This window comes from Pan paniscus, chromosome 20, assembly GCF_029289425.2.
Source record: "Pan paniscus chromosome 20, NHGRI_mPanPan1-v2.0_pri, whole genome shotgun sequence".
Classification (NCBI taxonomy): Eukaryota; Metazoa; Chordata; class Mammalia; order Primates; family Hominidae; genus Pan; species Pan paniscus.
The window spans coordinates 49990414-50017497 of record NC_073269.2 but is presented as its reverse complement, the minus strand read 5'-3'; the positions used below and the strand labels follow the sequence as shown (position 1 = coordinate 50017497).

The following is a 27084-nucleotide window of genomic DNA, read 5'->3' as shown; positions in this document are numbered from 1 at the left end:
TATACATATTTGTAATTTTACTTTTTAAAATAAAGGATCACTTGTTATGTCTCATACATAAAAAGCTAATGAAACTTAAGAGTCTGATTTTTTATTTAACTAAAACCTTTGAGAGTCTATGGCTAATTTAAAGTAATACCAATGATTATTTCAGGAATTACATATAACCCATTTTAGCAACTAAAAGCAGATGTACGCTGCTGGCCAATGGGAAATGTTTCCTTGCTCCTGTCACGGGAGATGCTCTCCCTTATTATTTTCTGTGGATGTTGTCATGTCTGTTTGTAATATCTGGAAACCTGCCAGCCATCATGGTGCCAGCCAACACTGGGGAGTGCAGAGTGGAAAATGGAAGAGAAACTGAGCCTCTGAAAATTTAATTTTGCGGCCGGGCGCGGTGGCTCACGCCTGTAATCCCAGCACTTTGGGAGGCCAAGGCGGGCGGATCACGAGGTCAGGAGATCAGACCATCCTGGCTGACACGGTGAAACCCCGTCTCTACTAAAAATACAAAAAAATTAGCCGGGCGCGGTGGCGGGCCCCTGTACTCCCAGCTACTCGGGAGGCCGAGGCAGGAGAATGGCGTGAACCCAGGAGGTGGAGCTTGCAGTGAGCCGAGATAGTGCCACTGCAGTCCGGCCTGGGTGAAAGAGCGAGACTCTGTCTCAAAAAGAAAAAGAAAAAAAAAAAAAAAAAAGAAATTTAATTTTGCTGATGAATCAAAAATATCTGGAGCCCAGTGTCCCTCTGAAAGCATGTTATATCATTCAATATATTTCCTCATTGCTCTAGCCAATGTGGTATTTTTTTTTTTTTTTGAGATGGAGTCTCGCTCTGTCACCAGGCTGGAGTGCAGTGGCACGTTCTTGGCTCACTGCAAGCTCCGCCTCCTGGGTTCACGCCATTCTCCTGCCTCAGCCTCCCGAGTAGCTGTGACTAAAGGCGCACGCCACCACGCCTGGCTAATGTTTTTGGGTTTTTTTTTTTTTTTTTTTTTAGTAGAGACGAGGTTTCACTGTGTTAGCCAGGATGGTCTCAGTCTCCTGACCTTGTGATCCACCCGCCTCGGCCTCCCGAAGTGCTGGGATTACAGGCGTGAGCCACCGCGCCTGGCCCCAGTGTGGTATTTTAATTTCTGCTGAGTGTATCCTAACTGAATCAAACAACTAAGGGTCATGGTTCATACTGGGAACTGGAGATGCAGAGATAAAGCTGATTCCATCACAGCCATCAAAACCAGCTCACTGGTGGGGAATACACACACACACACACACACACAGAGAGAGAGAGAGAGAGAGAGAGAATGTCATGGCCTAGGTGTTAATTGTTGTCCTGCAAACTGAACAGAGGCTCTGTAAAAAACAGACACATTGAATGCCTCCAATGCCCGGAGCAAGGAGCAAAGAGAAATTGCAAGAATATACAAATAGGCAGCAATCAGAAAATGGAAAATTAAACCACAATTATCAACAATCAAATGCCACTATATTACCTATGAGAGTAATGAAAATATTCTTTAAACTGATGATGTCAAGTATTATCAAAGATGTGGAGAAAGCAGAACATTGATATACTGCTGGTGAGAGTATAAGACGGTTCATTTGTTTGGAAAACTGTTCAGAAGAATTTAAACTTACTAAAAAGTTGAATAGATGTGTATCCATGACCACACCCCAGCAATTCCACTCCCAGTATATACAGAAAGAAATGTGTACACGTGTGCTCCAAAAGACATGTACAAGTATGATCATAACAGCCCTATAAGGAAGTTCTGACTTCCCAACACATTATTCTTAAGAACACATAATGAAGGATTTTCAACAAGGGGCCATGCTGGGATGCGTCTTTTATGCGGATCTTGGCTAGTACTACATGGCTATGAAGGCTCCTTAAAGGAACTGTGCTAACACTCAATAAATCTGTTATGTCTGAAGTAGGAATTAAAAGACAAAAAAAAAATGCAACAGATGGAACTAGAAAAGTGGTCAAGGATCAAACAAAATAACCTAATAGGATCATACAATATTAAAAAACAGGCTATTGCAATACCAAAACAAACAAAAATACAATAAAAAAGAAAACTATTATATAATCTCACTCATGAGATGCAAAAATACTAAATAAAATGGCAAAATGAAATCAAGCAATGCATCAGAAGGATACTATGACTAACCTGGAATATCCAGGAATGGGAAAAAGTCAGTGAATCCATCAGAATAAATTATCACATGAACAAATTAAATACTATAGAAGTGCAGAAAAAGATAGTGAAACGGCATTTAATAAAACTCAGGAGGCACCACTACTTAGCTACAATAAAGATTTTCACTCATAACTGAGACCATGATGCTGCCATTCCATCATAGCTAACAACCAGACATGGTGACTGAAATTCTCTTTTGGTTATAGCAGCAGTTCCCAATGCAATTTCACCCACCTACAAAGATAATAGGTCATGGGAATAAGTATTTCAACAGTGAAGTTTGCCATACACCAGTTTAAACACAGTTCAACCATTTTCTTCACTAGAATACTCCTTAGTCTTTTTTTATTTTTATTTTTTTGAGACGGAGTCTCGCTCTGTCGCCCAGGCTGGAGTGCAGTGGCGCAATCTCGGCTCACTGCAAGCTCCGCCTCCCGGGTTCACGCCATTCTCCTGCCTCAGCCTCCCGAGTAGCTGGGACCACAGGCGCCCGCCACCACGCCCGGCTAATTTTTTCTATTTTTAGTAGAGACGGGGTTTCACCGTGTTAGCCAGGATGGTCTTCATCTCCTGACCTCGTGATCCGCCCGCCTCGGCTTCCCAAAGTTCTGGGATTACAGGCATGAGCCACCGCGCCCGGCCGTCTTTTTTTTTTTTTTCACTTCTCTTTAGTCTTTTGATAAGCTGGTGAGGTGCTTTTGCTTGTTCCTTAAGAGGGGATTTAGTAGATGCTACTTTATAAGCTTCTTTAACTGTAAAATCCTCCTTCATTGTCAAGTACTAGTAAGCACTGGTGATTCCTTGAGATATAATTTCAGAAATGTTGGGATAAGGCACCATGTCTACATTTCTTGGTTAACAGGCAAATGTGGCACCCAGAGGGAGTGGCATAATAGCCAGTTACCAATAATATATCCTGTTAAAACTCCCAAAGTACTCTGCTTTGTGTTACAGTTGATTATTAAAAGTGCAACTGTTGGCTTTTTATGCCTTTGAAAAAGTGCAATCATGTAGAATGATGATCACTAGATGGTGAATGACTGACTGGACAGTATTACGAATCCCCTATGTGCACAAAATAGAGAGGTCAGGTGTAGACCTATGACAAGGAACCACAGACATTTAGTTATCAATGCATTAGTTCTGATGGAACTGACATTATTTTCAAAAAGAAATAATTTTTAAAAGGGTCGATTTCTAACTGTGTGAGTATATAAACACACACTCTATTTCTTCATAACTAACCTGCCTTGATGCTAGCACTAAATCATGACAGGCACCTGGTTGAAAGTGGTTGCAAGAAGCCATCAATTTTAAGATGCATTGTGATTTCCAAATAGTAAAATACAGCCAGGCGCGGCATCTCACGCCTGTAATCCCAACACTTTGGGAGGCAGAGGCAGGTGCAGGAGTTCAAGATCAGCCTGGACGAACATGGCAAAACCCCATCTCTACTAAAAATACAAGAATTAGCCAGTGTGGTGGTGCACACCTGTGGATCCAGCTACTTGGGAGGCTGAGGCACGAGAATCACTTGAACCCGAGAGGTGGAGGTTGCAGTGAGCCGAAATCACACCACTGCACTCCAGCCTTGGTGACAGAGAGAGAGATCCTGTCCCCCCCCCAAAAAAGTAAAATACGTACCATATGATCACACATTTCCAAAGATCATTGATCAAGGTTGACCAATCCTATTAGGTATATAATGGATCTTTATAACGGAAAACTCCAGTAGTTATCATAAGTGATCAAACTTGGCACTGGTGATACTGGGGGAAATGGATACTATCTGCTTCTGAGGTATTGCAAGATGAAGTACACATCACCATCTATGAAGTGTTCTGGTAAAAAATGTTTAAGCCTCTATTTCCAACTTCATGTTACGAGAAATGTGAAGGAGAGGCCCATATCAAATTTCACCATGAGGAAAGAAACTAATGTGTGACATTCTATAAAACAGCTTTCCTAAACTCTTCAAAAGTCTGGGTTTTTTCAAGTCTCATTTTTTTAGCTCAGCTTAAGGGATAAACTCTGAATTAAAATCCCCTCAAATTCTTTATACTGTACTAGATCTTATCCAGAATGAACTATCTGAAATTCAAATGGATGAGTGGTTATGGGAAGCTTTTCTGAATTCATTCCTCAAAACGGTTGTGCCTCTCCTAAGAATTCACCAGTAGTAATACTAATAATAAAGACAATATGAACAATAGCTAATATGTATTGAGCATAGGCTACATACCAGATACTCTTCCAAGGATATGATGCATACTAAATCCATCTAATCTCTGTAACAGCATTATTAGTTACCATCAGCATTTGAAACATCATGTCCAGAAGAGATAAGCATTTTGCTCACCACCCTACAGGTAGTATGGAGGTGAAATGGTGATGACAGTATGGTATTTGCCATGGATAAGGGTTTTCCTACATTTGTTACATTAACAGAGTTACTCTCTAGAATGACTTACTGAAGTTTAACAAAGACTGAATAGTGTTGGAAGGCTTCTGTACATTTAACATATCTGGTATAAATTATCTTATGCTGTTACAGGCATTAGAAAATTTTGATTCCCTCATTTGCCAAATCTTGCTATAGTATGAATATTCTGCTATTCTAATCAGAGAGGTGCAAGTGAAGAATTTCTTATTTAAATTGTCACTTGTCTCACGTCTTGAAAAGTGTGAGTCTTGTCTCAAATTATTTCTGGGAAAGAACAAACTTTGTTTTCAATTCTCAATCATTTATGGACTGATAATTTTGTAAAATAGAATGTTATGGAAATGTCAAATTGCTATAAAAGTTCCAAATATTTACTCACTTTCCACATTTATCTCACGATTGACAGATGACAATTTTATGACTGCACCAGTCTCTGGATAATAATTTGAGTAGCATTTGTCTAAAGGCCTTCCTATAATTCTAATTCAAATGATTTCTCATTTGGATGAATTCTCTGATGTACTCTTAAGATATTTACTATGTCTATAAGCCTTCCCAAATTCCTTATGTGCATAGGATTACACAGCAGTATGAATTCTCTGATGTGCAGCAAGAACTGAATTAAGTTTAGGTCCTTCCCACATTCCTCCCATTTAAACTCTTTTTAACAAATACCAATTATTTGATGTTAATCAGACTTTGTGTCATGAATGAAGATCTTCACACATTCCTTACATTTAAATGATTTTACATCAGTATAAATTGATATCCAATAAGACTGTACAGAAGTCTAAAGGCCTTTTCATATTAGTTGTATTCAAAATACTTCTCACTAGTATGAATTGCTGGATAGCAAGATAATTGCCCATAAACAGAAATGAATGGCTTTTGCACAACCCTTACATTCACAAGGTTTCTCAAGAGTAAGAGTTATTATGATAAGTTGTCTATACACACACACAAAATATTCTCTTACAACTTTCAATCATAAGGTTTCATCAGTATCAATTTTCTCATTTGAGTAAGTTGTCCACAGAAAGGCTTCCCCACATTCGTTGTATTTGTAGGGTTTATCATTACTATGAGTTCTCTCATGAACAAGTTTTGAGCCATGAGTAAAGGTCTTCCCGAATTCCTTACGTTGATAAAGCTTCTCACCAGTATGAAATCTCTGATGAACACTAAGTTGATAGCCACTACCAAAGGCCTTCCCACAGTCTTTACATTCATAAGACTTCTCATTAGTATGGACTCTCTCATGCTTAACTAGGCTTGAACCCCAACTGAAGGCCTTCCCACATTCCTTACATTTGAAAGGTTTCTCACCGGTATGAATTTTCTGATGTTGAGTAAGGTGATAGCCACGACTAAAAGCCTTCCCACATTCTTTACATTCATAGGGTTTCTCCCCTGTATGGATTCTTTCATGTTGAACAAGGCTTGATCTACAATTAAAACCCTTCCCACATTCCTTACATTTGAAAGGTTTCTCACCGGTATGAATTTTCTGATGTTGAGTAAGGTGATAGCCACGACTAAAAGCCTTCCCACATTCTTTACATTCATAGGGTTTCTCCCCTGTATGGATTCTTTCATGTTGAACAAGGCTTGATCTACAATTAAAAGCCTTCCCACATTCCTTACATTCATAGGGTTTCTCACCAGTGTGAAATACCTGATGTCGAGTAAGTTGAGGCCCACTACAAAAGGTCTTTCCGCATTCTTTACATTCATGGGATTTCTCACCAGTATGAACTCTCTCATGTTTAACAAGGCTTGAACCCCAACGAAAGGCCTTTCCACATTCTTTACATTCATAAGGTTTCTCACCAGTATGAATTCTTTCATGTTGAATAAGACTTGATCTGCAATTAAAAGCCTTCCCACATTCCTTGCATTCATAGGGTTTCTCACCAGTATGAAATATCTGATGTCGAGTAAGTTGATAGCCCCAACAAAAAGCCTTTCCACATATTTTACATTCATAAGGTTTCTTACCAGTATGGATTTTCTGATGCGGAGTAAGTTGATAGCCACGACTGAAGGCCTTCCCACATTCTTTACATTTATAAGGTTTCTCACCTGTATGAATTATCTCATGTTTAGCAAGGCTTGAGCCCCAAAAAAAGGCCTTCCCACATTCCTTACATTTATAAGATTTCACACCAATATGAATTTTCTGATGTTGGGTAAGGTGATAGCCACGACTAAAGGCCTTCCCACATTCTTTACATTCATAGGGTTTCTCACCAGTGTGAATTCTCTCATGTTTAACAAGGCTTGATCCCCAGGTAAAGGTCTTCCCACATTCCTTACACTCATAGGGTTTCTCACCAGTATGAAATCTCTGATGCACATTGAGTTGATAGGCACTTAAATAATTCTTCCCACATTCTTTACATTCAAAGTGTTTTTCAGCTGTATGAGTTCTCTCATGTTGAACAAGTTTTGAGCCATGACTGCAAGCCTTCCCACATTCCTTACAAACATAGGATTTCTCTGTATTATGAATTCTTTGATGTGGAGTAAGAGATTTACTTTTTCTGTAAGAAGGTATTTTTTCATAGCTGATTATCATTTGACTGAAGTATCCCTCTTGATGTCCTTTTAGTCCCTCGAATATGCTTTTGCACTTCCAATTATTTCTGAAGATGGATGCCTCAAGGCCAAGGGTTTTACTTTTGTCCTTCATCTCCCACTGGGAAAAATTTATTTCAAAAATATCATTTTCTGAAAATATTTTTTTGGTCTCATATGTTGTTGACTCCAAATCTGAAAGAAAACAAGAAAACCACACATTTTATTTCCTTCACTAGGGAAAAAAACAAAAAAAACTACAGTAGAAATAAAAGACAAATTAGGAGACTTACTGAACTCACTCCTTGGCATTAAGGCACTCCCCTATTAAATAACAAACTCAGCCTTGATTTTGCAGCTCTTGTGATCTGAATGTTCTGATTTTATAGTTTTCTGGAGGATTCCACAGAGGTCGCTTCAACAAGTCCCTCATTTTCCCATGCTGATGTTCCCTCAAACCAAATGTCAGCTTCCATCAGTCAAGCCCTTATGTGCCCAGTTGTGGTCATCCAATGTATCTTAATGGGAATCAAATTCTTATCATAATGAGCTTTGGCTGATTTTGTTTTGTCTAATAACTCTTTTGTCTAACAACTCAATGGTCGCAACTCTGCCATTTTATCAAGGCAGCCATGGGCAATATGTAAACATATAAACAAATGGGCAAGACTATGTTCCAATACAACTTTATTTGCAAAAACAGGTGGATTTGGCCTCCAGAGCCAGAGTTTTCCAACCCCTGAGATAAAGCAAACATTGCTTTCATAAATGTTCACAATTGTAAAAATATAAAGTTCAATTAAATTTAAATTTTACATTTACTTAGATTAGCCAGAATTTTTATAAAAGGATTGATTTTTATAACTTCATATAATGCTGCAATTATGTGACTCTATAGATTTTACCTTATTTAAAAATTTTAAATGTCTATCAATTTTAAAAATCAACAGTAATTGTATTGCTATTTAAGGATCACTTTAAATTATAAGATCTCCAATTCACTTAGACAAAATGATCTTGAGAGTTACTAATAAATAATTTCTGGTTGCATAAAAAGTTCCTAAGAAGATATTCATAAAAGAGGAAGAACAAATATTTTGAGTTATTTTTCAATTAAGTTTACTTATTTCTTGACCATTGTTAAACATATTTTCACTCAACTAAGCTCAAACTACCCTGTCAAAAATCAATGTGATACACACATCATCTTATAACACATTAATACTGTTAATTATATTTTAAAATTGAAAATAAAGCTTTAAATTATAGTGTCATTCAGCATGGTATATTGACAATATTAGCAGGTTTAAATGCATATGGGAAATGTTATGTCATATAATGTATGAAAAAAGTGACATAAGTATGATATGATAGAAAAGACTGCTAGCTAAGGGAAAATGATGATCTTGGAGTAAACTGTCCACTCTGTATGAGGAAATTAAAGTATTATTCTTTTTCTTCAATACATGAAGAAAATAAATCTGCATAATTTTGCCACACTTCTGTGTATGCTTCAAATTTTAAGAGTCAAATAATTTTCATGCTTTTAGCTACCTTATACTACACATCTAAACTATTTTTAAATAGAACAGAATTTTTTATTTAAATAAAAATTAAAATCTTGCTACCTTCTCATTATTTTAAATATTGTGTTGATGTTCTGATTAATTAGTCACAACTATTGTTCTTGTCAAAAGCTCCTCTGACAACTCTTTTTGTTAATGCCTTTTCCAATTCAGAATAATGAAACAGATTGTAACAGATTATGTCTTTCACATAAAATCTGCCTTTCAGGTTTCCTAAAAGGCCACTGAGCAAGCACAAAGATTTGCTCTTTCGCTTACAAAAGATACTAGAAACAATCAGGTTTCTTTGACATAATCCAGAATTTACTTAGCCCAAAACTACTATGACTGTGTTTTTGTTTATATAATCCCAGATATATTAAAAACCAAAAGCTGACAATAAAAAGAGAAGTTTGGCCTTTCTAGGCTAATAAGTTACTTGTTATTAAAAGGTACCTGTCCCAGCAATAATGTACTTGTCAAGTTGGAGAAGATGTATATTCATATGCATGTACCCACAGGTTATGACTTTCTATAAATTAATTTTAAGAAAGATTGTGTACCTAGGTTTAAATACCCTTGTCAATTTGGAACAATCGTAATACTCTTTCATTGTCCATAATGTGTTTTGACTTCAAGGTAGTCACTTACTTCATCCTTATAAATTAATTAGGTTTTATACCTCAATAGAGGATTTAATTTTTTTTCCATTATGAAGTTGTTGTTTATTATATTAAATTAACCAGAGCCATTGAGCCTTAACAACTACAAGAAGGTTTTTCCAAACTCAAATCTACTGACATTTGGGCCCAAATCATTTTTGGTTGTGCGGGGTTTTCATGTGCCTTGCCTGTTGATGACTGTATAACATTTTGGTTGAGCTATTAAATGATGGATGATTATTGTGATGTGAATGTGGGAAGTAAGTTTAATCATATACAGTTGGTCACAGGTCTAAACTGCACTATTGATGTTTCATTTAACAATGTCTTGCTGCTTTTTATGCATTAACATTTGGGTGTAAAGATTCTGTGGATAACCAAAACAAAGCCACAGTATTTAAGCTGACCAACCTAATATTCCAACTGAATATGGAGGTGACCAATTATGAACTAAAAGGAGTACAGTTTTGTACAACATAGCATCAGTAGTTTAGCGAATTTTAATTTCTATGTAAGGCTTAGATTTTAATTTAACATTATAGATTTAGATTTAACATTTTAGTTACTTACTACTTATGTTTTATGTAAGGTTTTACAGTGTCAGTAAATAAATATGGGTTTAACTTCTTCTTAAATGTCAAAAAAAATCATTGAGGACCCAAAAGACTTTTAGTTTATGTAGTTATATATTTTGATATTTGTCATGTTAAAAATTTAAACAGAGAAATTTTAAGATATTTACTAATTCACTTAAAATAACAATAAACCATTAACTGTTAATATAAATGATTTGTTAAAAAAATAATCTTTTCTAAAACAAAACAAAAGATGTTTTAAATTTTTTCAAATCTTTTAAATGGATGGTTTAATAAAAGACACCTGGATTCTCATATCTGCTTCTGCATTCAATCTATGGCAATATGTTATTTAGGTTGAAATATATGAAGAAAATCATATATATGAAATATATGAAGAAAATCTAGCCTCTCATGGTACATAGTTGGAAAATGGCAGAATATTTTACTAGTCCATGCAGATAACTGTGGATATTTTTCTTTGACACCACCCTAAAACTTAAGAAATGGTAGTGTCTGGTAGGTTAAGTACAATGTGGAATATAAAATCATATCTGTGAACTTTTCATACTATGTTACATTGCACTTTGAATAATCTTTTATCCATGTGTAATTTTGTAACATCATACACTGGTCATTTGGAAAATACTGATTCAAAGAGTTATGCAGATCTTTGAAATGTTGACGTAGTTCACTATACAACATCAAAAAATCACATGTTAATATTACCACCCATCTCATAAAAAATCTTAATGTATTAGGAAGCTATAAAGCTCAAAATTATGAATAAACATTTTACAAAATTCTAATTTTAACATGACAGATTGAATTATATCATTGGCAACAAATATTAGTTATTTTTGAAGTGACAGGCTCACTTGCAAGAAAATGTTTTCCTACTGCCCAAGTCTGAACAAACAAAGTTTGTCATTCTTTGGTGAAAAATATGGTGTTTTGTCAAAAAAGCAGTTGGTTTAACTCACAATTTTTTTGGGGGTGGGGACGTAGTCTCACTTTGTCACCAGGCTGGAATGCAGTGGCGCGATCTTGGCTCACTGCAACCTCCGCCTCTCGGGTTCAAGCGATTCTCCTACCTCAGCCTCCCGAGTAGCTGGGACTACAGGCGCGTGCCACCATGCTCAGCTAATTTTTGTATTTTTAGTAGAGATGGGGTTTCACCGTGTTGGCCAGGATGGTCTCGATCTCTTAACCTTGTGATCTGTCCGCCTTGGCCTCCCAAAATGCTGGGATTACGGGCATCAGCCACAGAGCCTGGCCTTTAACTCACAACTTAAACAACTGTACAAGTGGTTTTCTTCAAGGCAACCATCATACTTTGGTATACAGCAGAAGACCTTAATGGATACTTCCCATTTCATTACATAGAATATTTTTTAAATGTATATATAATCAAGGGTTGAGATTTAATAAAATGAATACTGCTTCTTCAAGATGTTCTTAAGTGAAAATGGGTTTTTTCTTAACACATTTTCTTTGTGTGTGGAGGTAAAGAATATGATGATTACTAGTACTATTTGGTGCCTCTGCCTTTGCTCATGCTAAAGCAGAGAAGATTCACCATGGCTTCTACACCACCAGTGGAAGGGTCACCACAGTGAAAAAGGCAAACCTCTCAGTATTGTTATGAGAATATTTTTCACTTTGTGAAAGGTTTGGCCCACTGAAAGGTTCTTGGGGACTCCCAGGGGTCTTCAGTCCACAGTTTGAGAACCACTGCCCTACCTAGAGTAAGAATTATGTCCAGGACTAAGGATAAAACCAAACTGTACCTGCCTTCAAAAATCAACTCTTAAAAAGATCATTGTGATCTGCTATTAATTTAACTGCTTGCCTGAACAGTTCTATATAACTATTAGGAAGATAATAAAATCCCCAAGTCACTACAACATGGCATCTACAATGGCCAGTATACAATGAGAAATTGTAAGACCGGTAAAGAAGCAGGAAAATTTGACACAAGATTTAGAGAAAATAGAGTCAATAAAAGCAGACCCACAAAACCAAATGTAAATTCTATAGCTATAAAATGTATGTGGAATGAAATCTTTATTGGATAGGCTTAACAATAATTGGACACTATCAAAGAAAAAAAAACAGTGACTTGAAGACAGGTAAATAGGTATTACCAAACTGAAGTACAAAGAGAAAAAGACTGGGGGTTGCACCTCCGTGACTGGTGGCACCATATAAGTGGTCTAACACACATATAATTGGAGTCTTAGGAGGAGGAAAAGTACTAAAGAAGCAGAAAAAAGTATTTGAAGATACAATGGTTGAAATTTCTCCAAATTCAATAAAAAAATCAACCCACTGATCAAAGGTAAGGGAAAGTGAAGCATGATAAATGTAAAGGAACCATATCTAGAACTTTATAGTCAGATTGTTACAGACCAAAAATAAAGAAAAAACTTAATAACACAGAATAAAGTATATATAAAATGAACAATAAGAATCATAGCTGTCTAATCATTATATACAATAGAGTTCAGAAGATAATGGAACATTTTTGAAGCTAACTAAAAGAAAAAATATATCAGTTGGGAAATTCATATCTGGTAAAAATATCCTTCAAAAATAAGAAAGATGAAGGCTGGGTGCAGTGGCTCATGCCTGTAATCCCAGCACTTTGGGAGGCCAAGGCAGGTGGATCACCTGAGGTCAGGAAATCAAAACCAGCCTGGCCAACACAGTGAAACCTTGTGTCTACTAAAAATACAAAAACTAGTCAGGCATAGTGGCACACGACTGTAATCCCAGCTATTTTGGAGGCTGAGGCACGAGAATTGCTTGAACCTGGGAGGCAGAGGCTGCAGTGAGCTGAAATCATGGCACTGCACTCCAGCCTGGGTGACACAGTGAGACTGTCTCAAAAAAAAAAAAAAAGATAAAATTAGCTGCTAGTAGCCATATAACACAAGAAATGCTAAAGGAAGCTTTTCAGGCTGAATGAAGTTTACAGATTAGTAAAATTCTTACATTATACAACAAAGTAGTATGTTATTAATTTCAAGTAGACCATGCTAAATTAAGGATGCATATTGTAATCCCAAAAGTAAATACAAATAATACAGCAAAAGATAACAGATGAGATAAAATGGAATACTAAAAAATACTTGATGAATCCAAGAAGGTGGAAACAAAAGAAAGAACTAGTGAAACAAAAAATAGCAAGATGGTAAACTGAAATTTAACCATATCAATAGTGACATTAAATGAATATGTAGGAGTGATGTCACACAAAATGATGAAATAGGAAGCTCTAAGGGCTGGTACCTCCATCAAAGCAACGATTGAGCTGGAAAGACAGATTGTCATTGGCCAGGCGCGGTGGGCCACACCTGTAATCCTAGCATTTTGGGAGGCCGAGGTGGGTGGATCACGAGGTCAGGAGATCGAGACCATCCTGGCCAACAGGGTGAAACCTCATCTCTACTAAAAAATAAAAAAAAAAAAGGAGAAAAAAAATTAGCCGGGCGTGGTGGCAGGCACCTGTAGTCCCAGCTACTCAGGAGGCTGAGGCAGGAGAATGGTGTGAACCTGGGAGGCAGAGCTTGCAGTGAGCCGAGATCACACCACTGCACTCCAGCCTGGGTGACAGAGCGAGACTCCATCTCAAAAAAAAAAAAGAGAGAGAGAGATTGGCATCCACAAACTCTTAATTCTGGAATCTTATCAGGCACTTCCATAACAACAAGGGGAGTGCTGGATGAATAAAGAGGCTACTATTCTTAGGTGAAAGAGTGGCTCGTGCAAGCCACCATCCCCCATTTCTCAGTCCAGCCAATGCTATGGGATGACAGGCCTATGTGCCTGGAATGCTGTGTACCAACTAATCACTTCCTTCACTCCTCAGCTCCACCACAGCTGTGGGGAGAGCAGCCTGTATTCCTGGAACAGCTGGTTGGGACCTGGGTGGGCAGCGTGACCTTGTCTTCCAAAAAATTCAGGGTTGTGCAGTTTGGTGGGTTTTGTGTTACCTTGAGGGACCAGCACAGATGACTGCCTTGATTTTAGCCCCATCAGCCACAGCAGCTTTCCCCAGAAGTATCTACTGGAAGATTTAAAGGGCTAATGGACCTTTTTTTCCTCCCCTTTTTACAGCCAGATATTTAAGTAAATCTTTATCTGGTACTAACTGACTGCAGAGATGATGGAACAGAAACTTCAGTGACCACATACAATAAGGAATATACAATTTGCAAAAAGAGTTTGAAAAAATCTGACAGCTCCAGCCCTCAACAAGCAGAAATCAGCTATGCCTGAGGAATGGGAAAATTGAATCTCCAGAGGTACCACATTATAATACTCAAAATGCCCAGTTTTAACAAAAAAAATTACAAAGCATACAGTGAAACAGGAAAATACGGGGCCCGTTCAAAGGAAAAAAAAGAATCTGACAGAAACCATTCCTGAGGAAGCCCAGACATTAAATGAACTATCCAAATATGCTCAATGAGCTACAGAAACCATGGACCAAGAGCTAAAGGAAATCAGGAAAACAATGTATGAACAAAATGAAAATATCAATAAAAGGATAGAAATTATAAAAAAAAGGAACCAAACAAATTCTGGAGTAAAGTAACTGAAATGAAAATTTCAGCAGAAGAAAGACTCAGCAAACTTGAAAATGAGTCATTTGAAATTATTGCACTAGAGAAGCAAAAAGAAAAAGGAATAATGAACAGTGAAGAGAGCCTGAGGGATCAATGGGATACCATCAAGCACACCAACATACACATCATATGAGTCCCAGAAAAAGAAGAGAGACAAAAGTACAGAAAAAAATTTGAAGAAAAAATGTCTGAAAACTTCCAAAATCTGACAAAAGGCAGGAATACACACATCCAAGAGGCTCAACAACTTCAGACATGATAAAGAGATTCATATCTAGACACATTATTGTCAAATTATGGAAACCCAAAGACAAAAAGACTTCAGAACACAGGAAGAAAGCAGCAGCCTACCACATACAAGAATCTGCAACAAGATTAACAGCTAATTTCTCATCAGAAACCACAGAGAACAGAAAGTAATAGGATGGTATATTGAAAAGTCCAAAAGAAAAAAAAACTGTCAACCAAGAATTCTATACCAGCAAAAACTGTCCTTTAAGAATAAAGGTGAAATTAAGGCATTTCCAGAAAAAACAAAAGCTGAAGGAGGTGATTACCAGTAGACCTACTCTAGAAGAAATGTTAGACAAGAGTGTTTCAGACTAAAGTGAAAGGACACTAAACAGTAATTAGAAGCCATAAGGAGAAAGAAAGAACATTGGTAAAGGTAACTACATGAGTAAATATAAAAGTTAGTATTACTGTACTTTTGATTTATTGATTTAAAAGACAAATGCATAAAATAATAACTATAAATCTGTGTGAAAGTAACCAGGCACTTCAAAGCAATAGCTGATTGTAAAACTAGACAAGGGAAATTTCATACAAGATGAAACTCTAACACCTTGTTTATCAGAAAACCAGGAGGTACTCAAAGAGTGACGGAGATGTGCCAAAAAGCCATATCATGAAAGGATTCCCACTGACTAAATCTGGACAAGCTCCAACACTTTGAGCTTCAAAATAAATAACAGAAAAAAAAACAGAATATAGCCCATTGACTAGAAAGCGAACATATGAATAAATGGAAAGTTTAAAGAGGAACACAATATTTATTTATTTATTGAGGTAGGGTCTTGTGTGTCACCCAGGCTGGAGTGTGGTGACACAATCTCAGCTCACTGCAGCCTCAACCTCTTAGGTTCAAGCAATCCAGCCACCTCAGCCTCCCCAGTTGCTGGGACTAAAGGAGCGCACCACCACAGCCCAGCAAATATTTTTGTATTTTTTGTAGAGATGGGGTTTTGCCATGCTGCCCATGCTGGTCTCGAACTCCTGGCCTCAAGTGATCCAACCGTCTCAGCTTCCCAAAGTGCTGGGATTACAGGTGTGAGCCACCACTGTGCCCAGTTCCACAATATTTAATAGTTTCAAAGTTCCTCCCCACAAAATAGTTGTGGAAGGGAAAAAGGGCAACTGCACAAGGAGGAAGCCAGCAGACGCTACCTTAATCAAGTACTCAGAGTGAATAACATGAGTAATGATAAATTAATCATACCACCCAACAAAATGCAGGGAGAAGAACGCAGCATCAATTCTGTGATAATCCTGCCAAAGATCCATATTCTAAATCTAATCATGAAGAAACAGCAGACAAACCCACATTGAGGAACACTATACAAAATAGCTGGCCTGTAATCTTCAAAAGCATCACAGACATATATGCAAGTCAAGGAAAGACATGTGAACTGTTTCAGACTGAAAGAGACTAAACAATCCAAATTCCACAAACAAGAACAACAAAACAATGTATTATCTGGCCCCTTCCTATCTCCCTGGCCTAATTTCTTAGTACATGTTCCTTTAATAACTCTACTCTAGAGTTCTGGTAAAGTTCCTTTCCAACAACAGGGCCTTTGCATTTGCTGTTCACTGTGACTGATCTGTTCCTCCGCCAGATATTCACATAGAGATCCCAGGCTCCACATCTCTGTTCAAGAAAGCGTTCCCCGACTATCTTACCTAAATTAGCCCTGTCAGTCCTCATCATTTTCTATTCCCTTATGCTGTTTACCTTTTCCAAAGAATTTGCTTCATTACATACTATTTATCTATTTATAAATTTACTTATTTGATGTTTCTCCTTTACTACAAAGTAAACTGCACGAAAATGGGCAAGTTATCAAAGCTTGTTCATGATTCAATTGACAGTGCTCAGCACAAGGCTGGCCAGGAGTAGATATTCAATATAATATTTTCAGAATTTATGAAATCTGGTTTCTTTGCCATAGTTATGAAATAAATGTCCTATAATGCAAATCCAGCCCCTTGGCCATTAAAGGAGAGAGGTGATTGCAGGGAGGGCCCGAGAATGGTGTAAAGCTCACTGAGGGATGGGGAAGATCAACGTGTTTAACGAACCCATTTCTAACCCAGCAAGTATAAAAGCATGCCCCTGGGAAGGGGGAGAAGAAATTCACCTGGTTTCTTCAAAGATAGCCCTGTAATTTCCAGTGCAGAAAACTGATGATGCAAAGAGGAGACTCTAAATTATTTCAGGCAGATGAGCTTACCCAGTGACACCAAGTTACTATAGTTCTCCAACATTACATCCACGTACAAGTCCCTCTGAGCAGGGTCCAGGCATTCCCACTCCTCCTGAGAGAAGTCGATGGCCACATCCCTGAATGTCACCAACCCCTAAAACCAAAAACCCATGTATTACTTGTGAAATTAAAGAAAACATTTCCAAGAGGAAAAAAGAGGGTACAAAGGATGAACTACAAAGAGGGGGAGAAATATAACAATCGAGTAGGCTGAAAGCCTCTGATATAGGTAAGAAAAAGCAAGAAAATCTGTGACTAAAGCAGGATGTCAACATGTTCTACGAGAATCTTGTTATAGCAGAAAAAACTTCCCGGATACTGTGAGATAACTCAGCTATCCAGATCTGTCTGGTAATATATTTTAAAAATCTCAGTTTCTTCTCTGTTATATAAAAAGTGCATGCGTATACATCATGCACATTTACAATGTGCTATGTGCCTTCCTCATCAATTCTTTGTAAAAGTGAATTGCTCACCATCTTTCCCCTTTAAGAAATAAAAACAAGGCCAGGTGCAATGGTTCATGCCTGTAATCCCAAGCACTTTGGGAGGCTGAGGCGGGCAAATCACTTGAGGTCAGGAGTTCGAGACCAGCCTGGCCAACATGTGAAACCCCATCTCTACTAACAATACAAAAATTAGCCAGGTGTGGTGGCAGATGCCTGTAATCCCAGCTACTTGGGAGGCTGAGGCAGGAGAATCGCTTGAACCTGGGAGGCGGAAGTTGCAGTGAGCCGAGATTGTGCCACTGCACTCCAGCCTGGGTGACAGAGCAAGATTCTGTCTCAAAAAGAAAGAAAGAAATAGGAAAACATGAAAACTTTTTTCCAAATGTACTACAAAATCTTTATTTTATAAAAATGATTCCCATTAAATTAGGGACTATCATCAAGACTCAAATACATCACTGTTAGATTACATCATAAGCATTTTTTCTTATGATGAATAAACAGTATTTTTATTTGTTGCAATTCATTTTATCCTCTCAATATATGAGCTTAGTCACTCAATTATATCTGTACATTTAGGCTGAACAAAACTTCTGTAGATTTTCTTGATCGTGGAAATATATTATCATCTAGACCTTAGGCATCATCTTATCTGTTACTATCAACTACCCCTCGCTTAGTACTTCACTTGTTCCTGAGTTAGAGAGTACTGATACAAGACACATGAGGATACTGATATAGGATATTGCACATGACACAAATGTCACTCATGGCCTACACATCCTGGTTGACGACAAAATGACTTCAAAGTCAACTGGTTCCAAATCCACTTGTGGTGGAGTCCTTTGGTGACTCCAAAGACCACTGGTCTTCATCTCTTAGGAAATTGCTGGAAAGAACCACTAACTCCCCTCTCTCTAATCTGAAGCGCCTCCCAACACATGCAGCTTCACATAAACTGAGGTTGAGACCAAGCAACCCCAATGTCCTTATCTCTGTGGAAAACTTGGGTCTATGGAGAAGTTCTATAGGTCTAAGGAAAATTAATGAAAAGATTCACACGTCCTAAAAATCACAGTATTTCATGGAGAGAAAAATACCAACTTACATCAGTCATGGTTCTGGAACTGCGAGAACTAATTAATGCTCCGTGGGATTCCTCTATTGGTGAAGCACAGAATCCAGAAAAGCCAGAACTGGGGAGGGAAAACGAAGCGTTAAACCAGGTGTGCCTCAGTGATCCCATCCTGACTAACGCTAATAGAAGATCTTATCTTCTCCATGCCTGCTTCTGCTACACACCCCACGCACCATTTATGGAATTCAAACTTTGATCTAAACCCCAGAGGTCTTCAGCAGGGAGGTTTCTGGCAGTGTCTGGTTCTGAGGATGTGAATCTGGACCTGGGATTCGACAATTCAGTCCTGCCCAGGAAATCAGATCATCCTCCTTCCATTCCTACCTCTCAGGAATACCTGTCACGGTCCAAGCTAGAACGTCCTTCATGGGCTCAGGACTGAAGGAAGTTGGTCAAAACATGGGAGCTGGACAGGATGTATAAGGAATTCATCAGGAACCCAAAAAGCTGACTTTCTAATGCATATATCAGAATATTCATGACACAGAACATCATGCAATGAGTACATGCTAACTTAGGGAAATAATCAAGATATACTCAATAGAAAAAGGAGGTTATGAGACTTATGATATGATTACATGTATAAAATACATATATATCAATACAGAAAGACTGACAATCACATCAATAGATGAAAAAATGTTTAGAAAGTTATACATCTCAAGAAAGAAACAGGCCGGGTGCGGTGGCTCAGGCCTATGATCCCAGCACTTTCGGAGGCTAAGGTGGGTGGATTATGAGGTCAGGAGATCGAGACCATCCTGGCTAACACGGTGAAACCCCGTCTCTACAAAAATACAAAAAATTAGCCGGGCGTGGTGGCAGGCGCCTGTAGTCCCAGCTACTCGGGAGGCTGAGGCAGGAGAATGGCGTGAACCCGGGAGGCAGAGCCGGCAGTGAGCCGAGATTGCATTGCTGCACTCCAGCCTGGGTGACAGAGCAAGACTCCATCTCAAAAAAAATAAATAAATAAATAAAATAAAAAATAAAAAATAAAATTATATATCTATATATATTAATAACATTTATTTTTTCATTATGATCATAATGTTTTCTGTTTAGGTAATCCACACAATCATTGTAACCATGGCCATACATTACACAAACTGTATAATTTCTACATATGCCTATGTCTTGCCTAGAAAAAAAAAGGATGAAATTCCCCAAGTTATGCCATGTATATATTAATGGAATAATACTAATGGAATAATATTAATGAAATGATATTAATATATCCATGGCCTAAGTTGAGGAATTTCATCCTTTTTTTTCATTTTTTGGGGGGAGGTTTTATTTATTTTTTTGTTCCCCTTCCATTAATGAGGTTTTGATTCTGCTTTTCTTATCTTGACTGATAGATTTATTTTGTATCTGAACCTGTCTTAGACATGGTACTCTCCAGATAACTGAATCCAGATAACTGAATCACCTGATCCTATTAGGCTCACTTTGCAACCAACATTAGTAGAATAAAAACTATAAAGTATAAACCTTACAGAATAAATTCCATTTGCCTCCAAATGCTTGATCATGGTTCAGCAGTATTGCTTATAACTGCCTTCCTATGAGTTCCTAAAGCAGGTCCCCTGGATTGCCTGCTGGCCTTTGTTGCTCACTGCTGGCTGCCTTATGCTTACCCCAAGGCATATTTGGTCTCCAAGGTAACAACTATGTCTTCCAAACACTGTATTACCCCCTAAGTACAAGTATCACAGGGTCAGGCATTTGGGGCAAATTCTTTACCCAAAACTTCACTTCTAGAAATGTATCCTTAAGAAATAGGTAAAGAAGGGCCAGGCACGGTGGCTCATGCCTGTAATCCCAGCACTTTGAGAGGCCGAGGTGGGTGGATCACGAGGTCAGGAGATCGAGACCATCCTAACATGGTGAAACCCCGTCTCTACTAAAACTACAAAAAAAATTAGCTGGGTGTGGTGGCGGGCACCTGTAGTCTCAGCTACTCAGGAGGCTGAGGCAGGAGAATAGCGTGAACCCAGGAGACGGAGATTGCAGTGAGCCAAGATCGCACCACGGCACTCCAGCCTGGGCGACAGAGTGAGACTCCATCTGAAAAAAAGAAAAAGAAAAAGAAAAAGAAACAGGTAAAGAAGAAAGAAACGCACAAGGTGAATACACAAGGGTACTCAACCAAAAATAATTTCTGGTAACCAAAAATGAGAAACTACGTAATAGTAAGCAAAAGGTTTAATAAATTATGGCCCACCATATCCTCATTAGTTATGATGGTGTTGGTTCATATTAATTGATGAAGAAAGACATGCATGATCAATTCCTTAGGCAGGCCGGTTTGTAACTAACATAATGTGGGAAGCATATTCTATTGAAATTAAGATAAAAGTTCTGGTGTCAGACCTTTAGGATGTGAATTTGAGCTTGATAGTTATCCATTTCTCAATACCTCTGTTTCCTTATCAATAAGACGGGTGAGAACAGTGTCTACCATAGAAGAGTAAGTAAGAAATCCATACAAAATACTGAATGGTATATGACAATTGTTTATAAGTTGTCTTTTTTTTTTTTTCAGAGACAGGGTCTTGCTCTGTTGCCTAGGCTGGAGTGTAGTGACACAAACACAGCTCACTGCAGCCTCAACCTCCTGGGCTCAAGTGATCCTCCTACCTCAGCCTCCATCCCCAGTAGCTGGAACCACAGGTGCACGCCACCTTGCCCCACTAATGATTCTTCTTTAAAATTGTTTGTAAAGAAAGGGTCTCACTGTGTTGTCCAGGCTGGTCTCGAACTCCTGAGCTCAAGGAATCCTCCTGCCTTGACCTCCCAAAGTGCTGGGATTACAGGTGCAAGCCACCAGGCTTGGCCACATTTTCATCATTATTATTGAAAATGAAGAATGTTACTGTCCCTTATCTTGTTATGCCAAAGAAACTTAAGGCTACTCTATTTTGCTCACAGTAAAATGTGTCTTTCTCAGACCTGCTTTCTTATAACGTGAACTCAAATTTCACAGGTCAACCTTGAGTCTGCTATTCTTCCTAAATAACAATGTGAGCAAAACAGGTTCTCAGAAACATACAGAGGATAATACCCCTTCCTCCCAGAAGTTACATAGAGATTCAGCATCATTAAGCTGCATCAGAAAATACAACCTGATTAGGTATAAAGCTGAGAACTTAACCAGAGGCTCAGTCTTACTCTTCTGTACAAATTGGTGGTTTACTTAAACATTTACAACAAGAACCTTCTTATTCTACCTCCTGGTATTTACACCTGTCCTTGGAAATATTATCTGTAAAATGTATTTTTTGTAAGATGGCTGTATACTGGAGATTATTGCCATTGTCTGTAGAGGTAACCTTTAAAATAATCTAATTCTAAAACTCTTTTTTGCCTGGTAATTCATTTTTAAATGACATTTCTATAATCCCAGAAGTTGTAAATATTTGAAGGTTTTCAAATAAGGGAATCACTAGTACGTCCCTCTTCTCCCTAAATATTCAAGATTAACATAAAACCTAGAACTGGGTTGGATTTTTTTTTCAAACTAAGAACTAAAGAGTCTTCAATTCATTTACATCACCAATTACTATAATTTTATTCTGCAGAAAAAAAAAAAAAAAAACCAGACCCATAGGCTCAAAGGAAAAAGGATTTAAATAAAAATATTCCAAAGTGCTGGGTGTGGTGGCTCACGCCTGTAATTCCAGCACTTTGGAAGGCCAAAGGAGGCGGATTGCTTGAGCTCAGGAGTTCAAGACCAGCCTGGGCAACATGGTGAAACCCCATCTCTATCAAAAACATGAAAAATTAGCCGGGCATGGTGGCACACACCTGTGGTCCCAGCTACCTTCCCTCTGAGGTGGGAGGATCGCTTGAGCCTGGGAGGTGGAGGTTGCAGTGAGCTGACATTGCACCACTGCACTCCAACCTGGGTGACAGAATGAGAAACTATCTCAAAAAAGAAAAAGAAAAAAAACACCAAAACATTAAAAATGATTAACTCTAGAGGATGCAATTTTTAGCTTCCTTCTCTATATGTCTCCTGGACTGCTGAGTTTTTTTTTTTGGACCAAGCCTGCACTAATTCCATAATTGGAACTATAAAGACATTTCCAAATGTAAAAAACTGAGTGACAGGAGGAATATATTCCAGTCATTAAGAAAACTGAACAAACGGGGCCAACACTGAAAATCAGTGGGCCTGAAACAATTTACACCTACCAGCTCTCGAACATCCTGTAGCTGTTATTCAATGTAATGAGACACATTCACTGTCAAGATTCTCCTGTAAATCAAAACAAATTAGATAAACCACCTTCAAAGTCTGAGGAAGAAAATAAATGTGCATAAACAAAACAGTATTTGGTATAGAGTAGATACTCCGTAAGTATGGCTGCACCTTTCCACTTCTTCAGTGAATGACCAATTAAAGTAACATTTTAATGTAATTCTTGAAATATGTCTTCCAAAACCGTGTCTTATCAGATGGGATTGGCACGTAACACAATATTCTTGAGCACTTTTGTTCATAACTATAATGATTGCTTAAAATTATATCATTTATATTTTTCCTTCCTTTGACTCTTTATAAACTTAATTTTTATTAGGTGCATATCATTCCATCACTAGACATACTGCAATTTACTTGACTATTTCCATTCTATTGGACACTAATTTTTTTTTTTTTTTTTTTTTTTTTAGATGGAGTCTTGCTCTGTCACTCAGGCTGGAGTGCAGTGGTGCAATCTTGGCTCACTGCAACCTCTGTCTCCCAGGTTCAACCAATTCTCCTGCCTCAGCCTATTGAATAGCTGGGTCTACAGGTGCACGCCACCACGCCCGGCTAATTTTTGTAATTTTAGTACAGATGGAATTTCACCATATTGGTCAGGCTGGTCTCGAACTCCTGACCTCAAGTGATCCACCCGCCTCGGCCTCCCAAAGTGTTGGGATTACAGGCATAAGCCACCGAGCCCAGCTGGACACTAATATTTTTCAAGCTCTTTCCCAGCAATTACAGTCTTTTTTCCAGAACAATGGAGCTAGATCTTTTTGGGTCATGGTCACTTTTGAAAATCTCATGAAATTATAGACACTTTGCCCACTTAAAAAAACACATTTACATATATTTACAAAAATTTAGTCTCAATTTCAAGGGATTTTGGTCACCTGGAAGCTCGTCAATGGAACAAGAAGACCTCAGGTTAAGACTTCCTGTTGTAAGCCTGGGCACAGTGGCTCACGCCTGTAATCCTAGCACTTGAGGAGCCCGAGGCAGGCAGATCACCTGAGTCCAGGAGTTAGAGACCAGGCTGGGTAACATAGCAAAACCCCCTCTCTATAAAAAATACAACAAAAACTGGTCAGGCTTTGTGGCACGTACCTGTAGTCCCAGGTACTCGGGAGCCTGAGGTGGGAGGATCACTTGAGCCTAGCAGGCCAAGGCTACAGTGAGCCATGATCATGCCACTGCACTCCAGCCTAGGCAACAGGCCAAGAACCTGTTTAAACAACAACAAAAAAGTGTTCCTGTCCTAGATCATTTGAGCATCTGGTCACTTTTTTGTGTCTGTGTGTGAGACAGTCTTGCTCTGTTACCCAGGCTGGAGTGCAGTGGCGCGATCTCGGCGCACTACAACCTCCGCCTGCTAGGTTCAAGCAATTCTCCTGCCTCAGCCTCCCGAGTAGCTGGGACTACAGCCACCCGCCACCATGCCCGGCTAATTTTTTGTATTTTTAGTAGAGACGGGGTTTCAACATGCTGGCCAGGCTGGTCTCGAACTTCTGACCTTGTGATCCACCTGCCTCGGACTCCCAAAGTGCTGGGATTACAGGTGTGAGCCACCGTGCCCAGCCCCCACTTTTTTAGTTAATTTGCAAGCACCCGTCACAATCAACTTCATACTTCTGTTACTCTAATCTATAAAAAGTTTATGGGAAATAATCTAGAAGAGCCCAGTAATAGCAACTCAATATTCAGTAAGCCCATACCATGGGGATGACACTGCTCTATGAAGCTTTACATATAATATCTCATCTTACATCATATCAACTCCATTAGGTAGGTACTATCCTGTCCCTCTTTTATAGATGTGGCACAGAGGGCCTGAATCAATTGTCTAAGTACACACAGCTACCAACAGGCAGAGCCAGGATTTGAATTCAGATACTTTGGATCCAGAGCCTTAATTTTTTTGTTGTTGCTGTTTTTTCGAGATGGAGTCTCTCTCTGTCACCCAGGCTGGAGTGCAGTGGTGCAATCTTGGCTCACTGCAACCTCCACCGCCCGGGTTCACGCCATTCTCCTGCCTCAGCCTCCCGAGTAGCTGGGACTACAGGCGCCTACCACTACGCCTAGCTAATTTTTTGTATTTTTAGTGGAGACGGGGTTTCACCGTGTTAGCCAGGATGTTCTCGATCTCCTGACTTCATGATCCACCTGCCTCAGCCTCCCAAAGTGCTGGGATTACAGGCGTGAGCCACTGTGCCCGACCCCAGGGCCTTATTTTTAACTACAACATAGTACGGCTTCTTACATGCCACACAAAGCTGGACTTGAAACAAGTCATGCTTGGAAATGTTACAGATTTCTATCTAAAGATTATCTGAAAGTCCCCACTCTTGTTGGTGCAAATTGCAAATCCCTATGTTCAAAGCTCAATCATATTTCCACCCCTAAAAGCCTCACAAAGCAGACAACATTGTCATTTACTGCCAGAAACATTCCCTTACTTAAAATCCCTTATACCTTGCCTTTCTTTAAGGATCATGACTATGGGCCAGGCATGGTGGCTCACACCTGCAGTCCCAGCACTTTAGGACGCCAAGGCCAGAGGAACACCTGAGCCCAGGACTTCAAGGTTGCACTGAGCTATGACTGTACTACTGCACTCAGCCTGGGCAACAGAGTGAGACCTTGTCTCTAAAAAAAGTTAAAAAAAAATTTTAATTATGACTACAGAAAAGATAAAAAATAATGTTTATATAACACCACCTAATTACTAATCTCTTCAAATAATCATAGTATAAAATAATGCTCTAATAGCAATCTACAAGAGGTGCCTTTCTATAACTCTTCAGTGCATCATAATGCACTGAAGTATTTGAACAATTTGCCATATGAACAGGTGGGTAAGAATTGTGGAGAAGAACAATAGGGGGCCACTGGGAGGAAATATGTACCAGCATGGCGGGTCATGTAACTGGGAAAACCCAGTCAAGATATTTCAGGCCAAGGAAAGAAAATGTTCTCATGACCTAGAAGCAAAGGTAATTGTATGTATATGTATTTTAAAAGTATGTATAAAAAACCTCACCTGAACCTTGATTTCTAAACATGCAAAAATCCTTTTCTCCTCTTCAAACTCCTTCTTCGAAATCTGGCAACCTGGCAGCACTGGGGGAAAAACAGTAACATGAGACATCAGCATTTCTAGCGCGTCACAGACTTAATTAAAAAAGAAAAAGAAGAGCAAAACACCCTCTGGGGCCACTTCTGCCTTCATCCACACAAAACCAAACGGAATGAAAAGGGAGGCTAGAGTCTGTCTCTGTGTTGAGGGCAATTCTTGGGGACAGAGGTCTGCTTGCAATGGCTCTGAAACATGTGGCTCACCACCAAAGAGCTCCTAGAGGCCCCTCTTCTAGGAATCCCACCTCTAGAACCTCCCCATCAGGTCTTGACAAGATCCTGTCCCGCGGACACTTCCAGATCTAAAATTCTCATCCTTCTTGCTTGAAACGTTCATTATGGGGCTTAGCATAGACTTCTTTCTTGCGGCCATTTAATTGTGGCAGGCCCGAAGACAGGCTAAAGGGAACCTAGAGCATTTGGTCAAAGCAAATCACATTTACAAATACGGCCACGCACCCCGTCAGCCCGTCACACATTCACAACTGCACCCACCTCCGTGGAGACACGCCCCGTCCCTGCCACGCCGTCTGAGACACACTGTCCCTCGGCTGCTCGCGTGCACACAGGCTTGAGGATCCGGACACGACACGCTCTGTCCGTGACCCAGCCCTCCCCACCCCCAGCGCCCCCGATGCCACCCCCACCCTCACTGCCGGTTCCAGTCGGGCCCCAGTAAGCCAGCCGAGCCCTCCCAGCTTCACCCGGGCAGATTACTTCTACGGACACGACCAACTCACCATGCAGAGTCCAAGAACCTTAAGGACACCGGAAAAGGACCCAGAGACCTGTGGTTAGTTTGGACCCAGAGGCTGATGGGAAACAAGAGCCTGGAAATGCTCGCAGGCTGGGAGATGAGCTTCTGGCAGGCAAGCTCGCCCCGCCCCTAAAAGACCTGTGCCCCG

The 27084-nt window shown here is 39.2% G+C and overlaps 1 protein-coding gene across 5 annotated transcripts; it reads right to left on the bottom strand.

Moving 5' to 3' along the window:
• Positions 1-968: 968 nt before the first annotated feature.
• ZNF283 (zinc finger protein 283) lies at positions 969-27058 on the bottom strand. Of its 5 annotated transcripts, XM_055104109.2 has the most exons (7): positions 26920-27058; positions 26085-26164; positions 22990-23053; positions 20738-20859; positions 18763-18850; positions 17173-17299; positions 969-7418 (listed from the first exon to the last, which is right to left on the bottom strand). In XM_055104109.2, the coding sequence occupies exons 5-7, from the start codon at positions 18769-18771 to the stop codon at positions 5632-5634; spliced, it is 1923 nt and encodes a 640-aa protein (XP_054960084.1). In that variant the 5' UTR covers positions 18772-18850; positions 20738-20859; positions 22990-23053; positions 26085-26164; positions 26920-27058; the 3' UTR covers positions 969-5631. The 5 variants fall into 5 exon arrangements, with proteins under 5 accessions (XP_054960084.1, XP_014198218.2, XP_054960085.1 ...); XM_014342732.4 differs by lacking the exon at positions 20738-20859; XM_055104110.2 differs by lacking the exon at positions 17173-17299 and having other exon boundaries at positions 26920-27053.
• Between the last annotated feature and the right edge of the window lie 26 nt (positions 27059-27084).

What these genes read in the sequence shown, in the direction of transcription:
- ZNF283 (XM_014342732.4), bottom strand. Translation starts at nt 23,036, where the DNA reads ATGTGTCTCATTACATTGAATAACAGCTACAGGATGTTCGAGAGCTG. An exon ending in TACAGGATGTTCGAGAGCTG is followed by an intron (nt 18,851 to 22,989) that starts GTAGGTGTAAAT and finishes TTCCCTCCCCAG; the next exon opens with TTCTGGCTTTTCTGGATTCT. An exon ending in TAGTAACTTGGTGTCACTGG is followed by an intron (nt 7,419 to 17,172) that starts GTAAGCTCATCT and finishes GTTTTCTTTCAG; the next exon opens with ATTTGGAGTCAACAACATAT.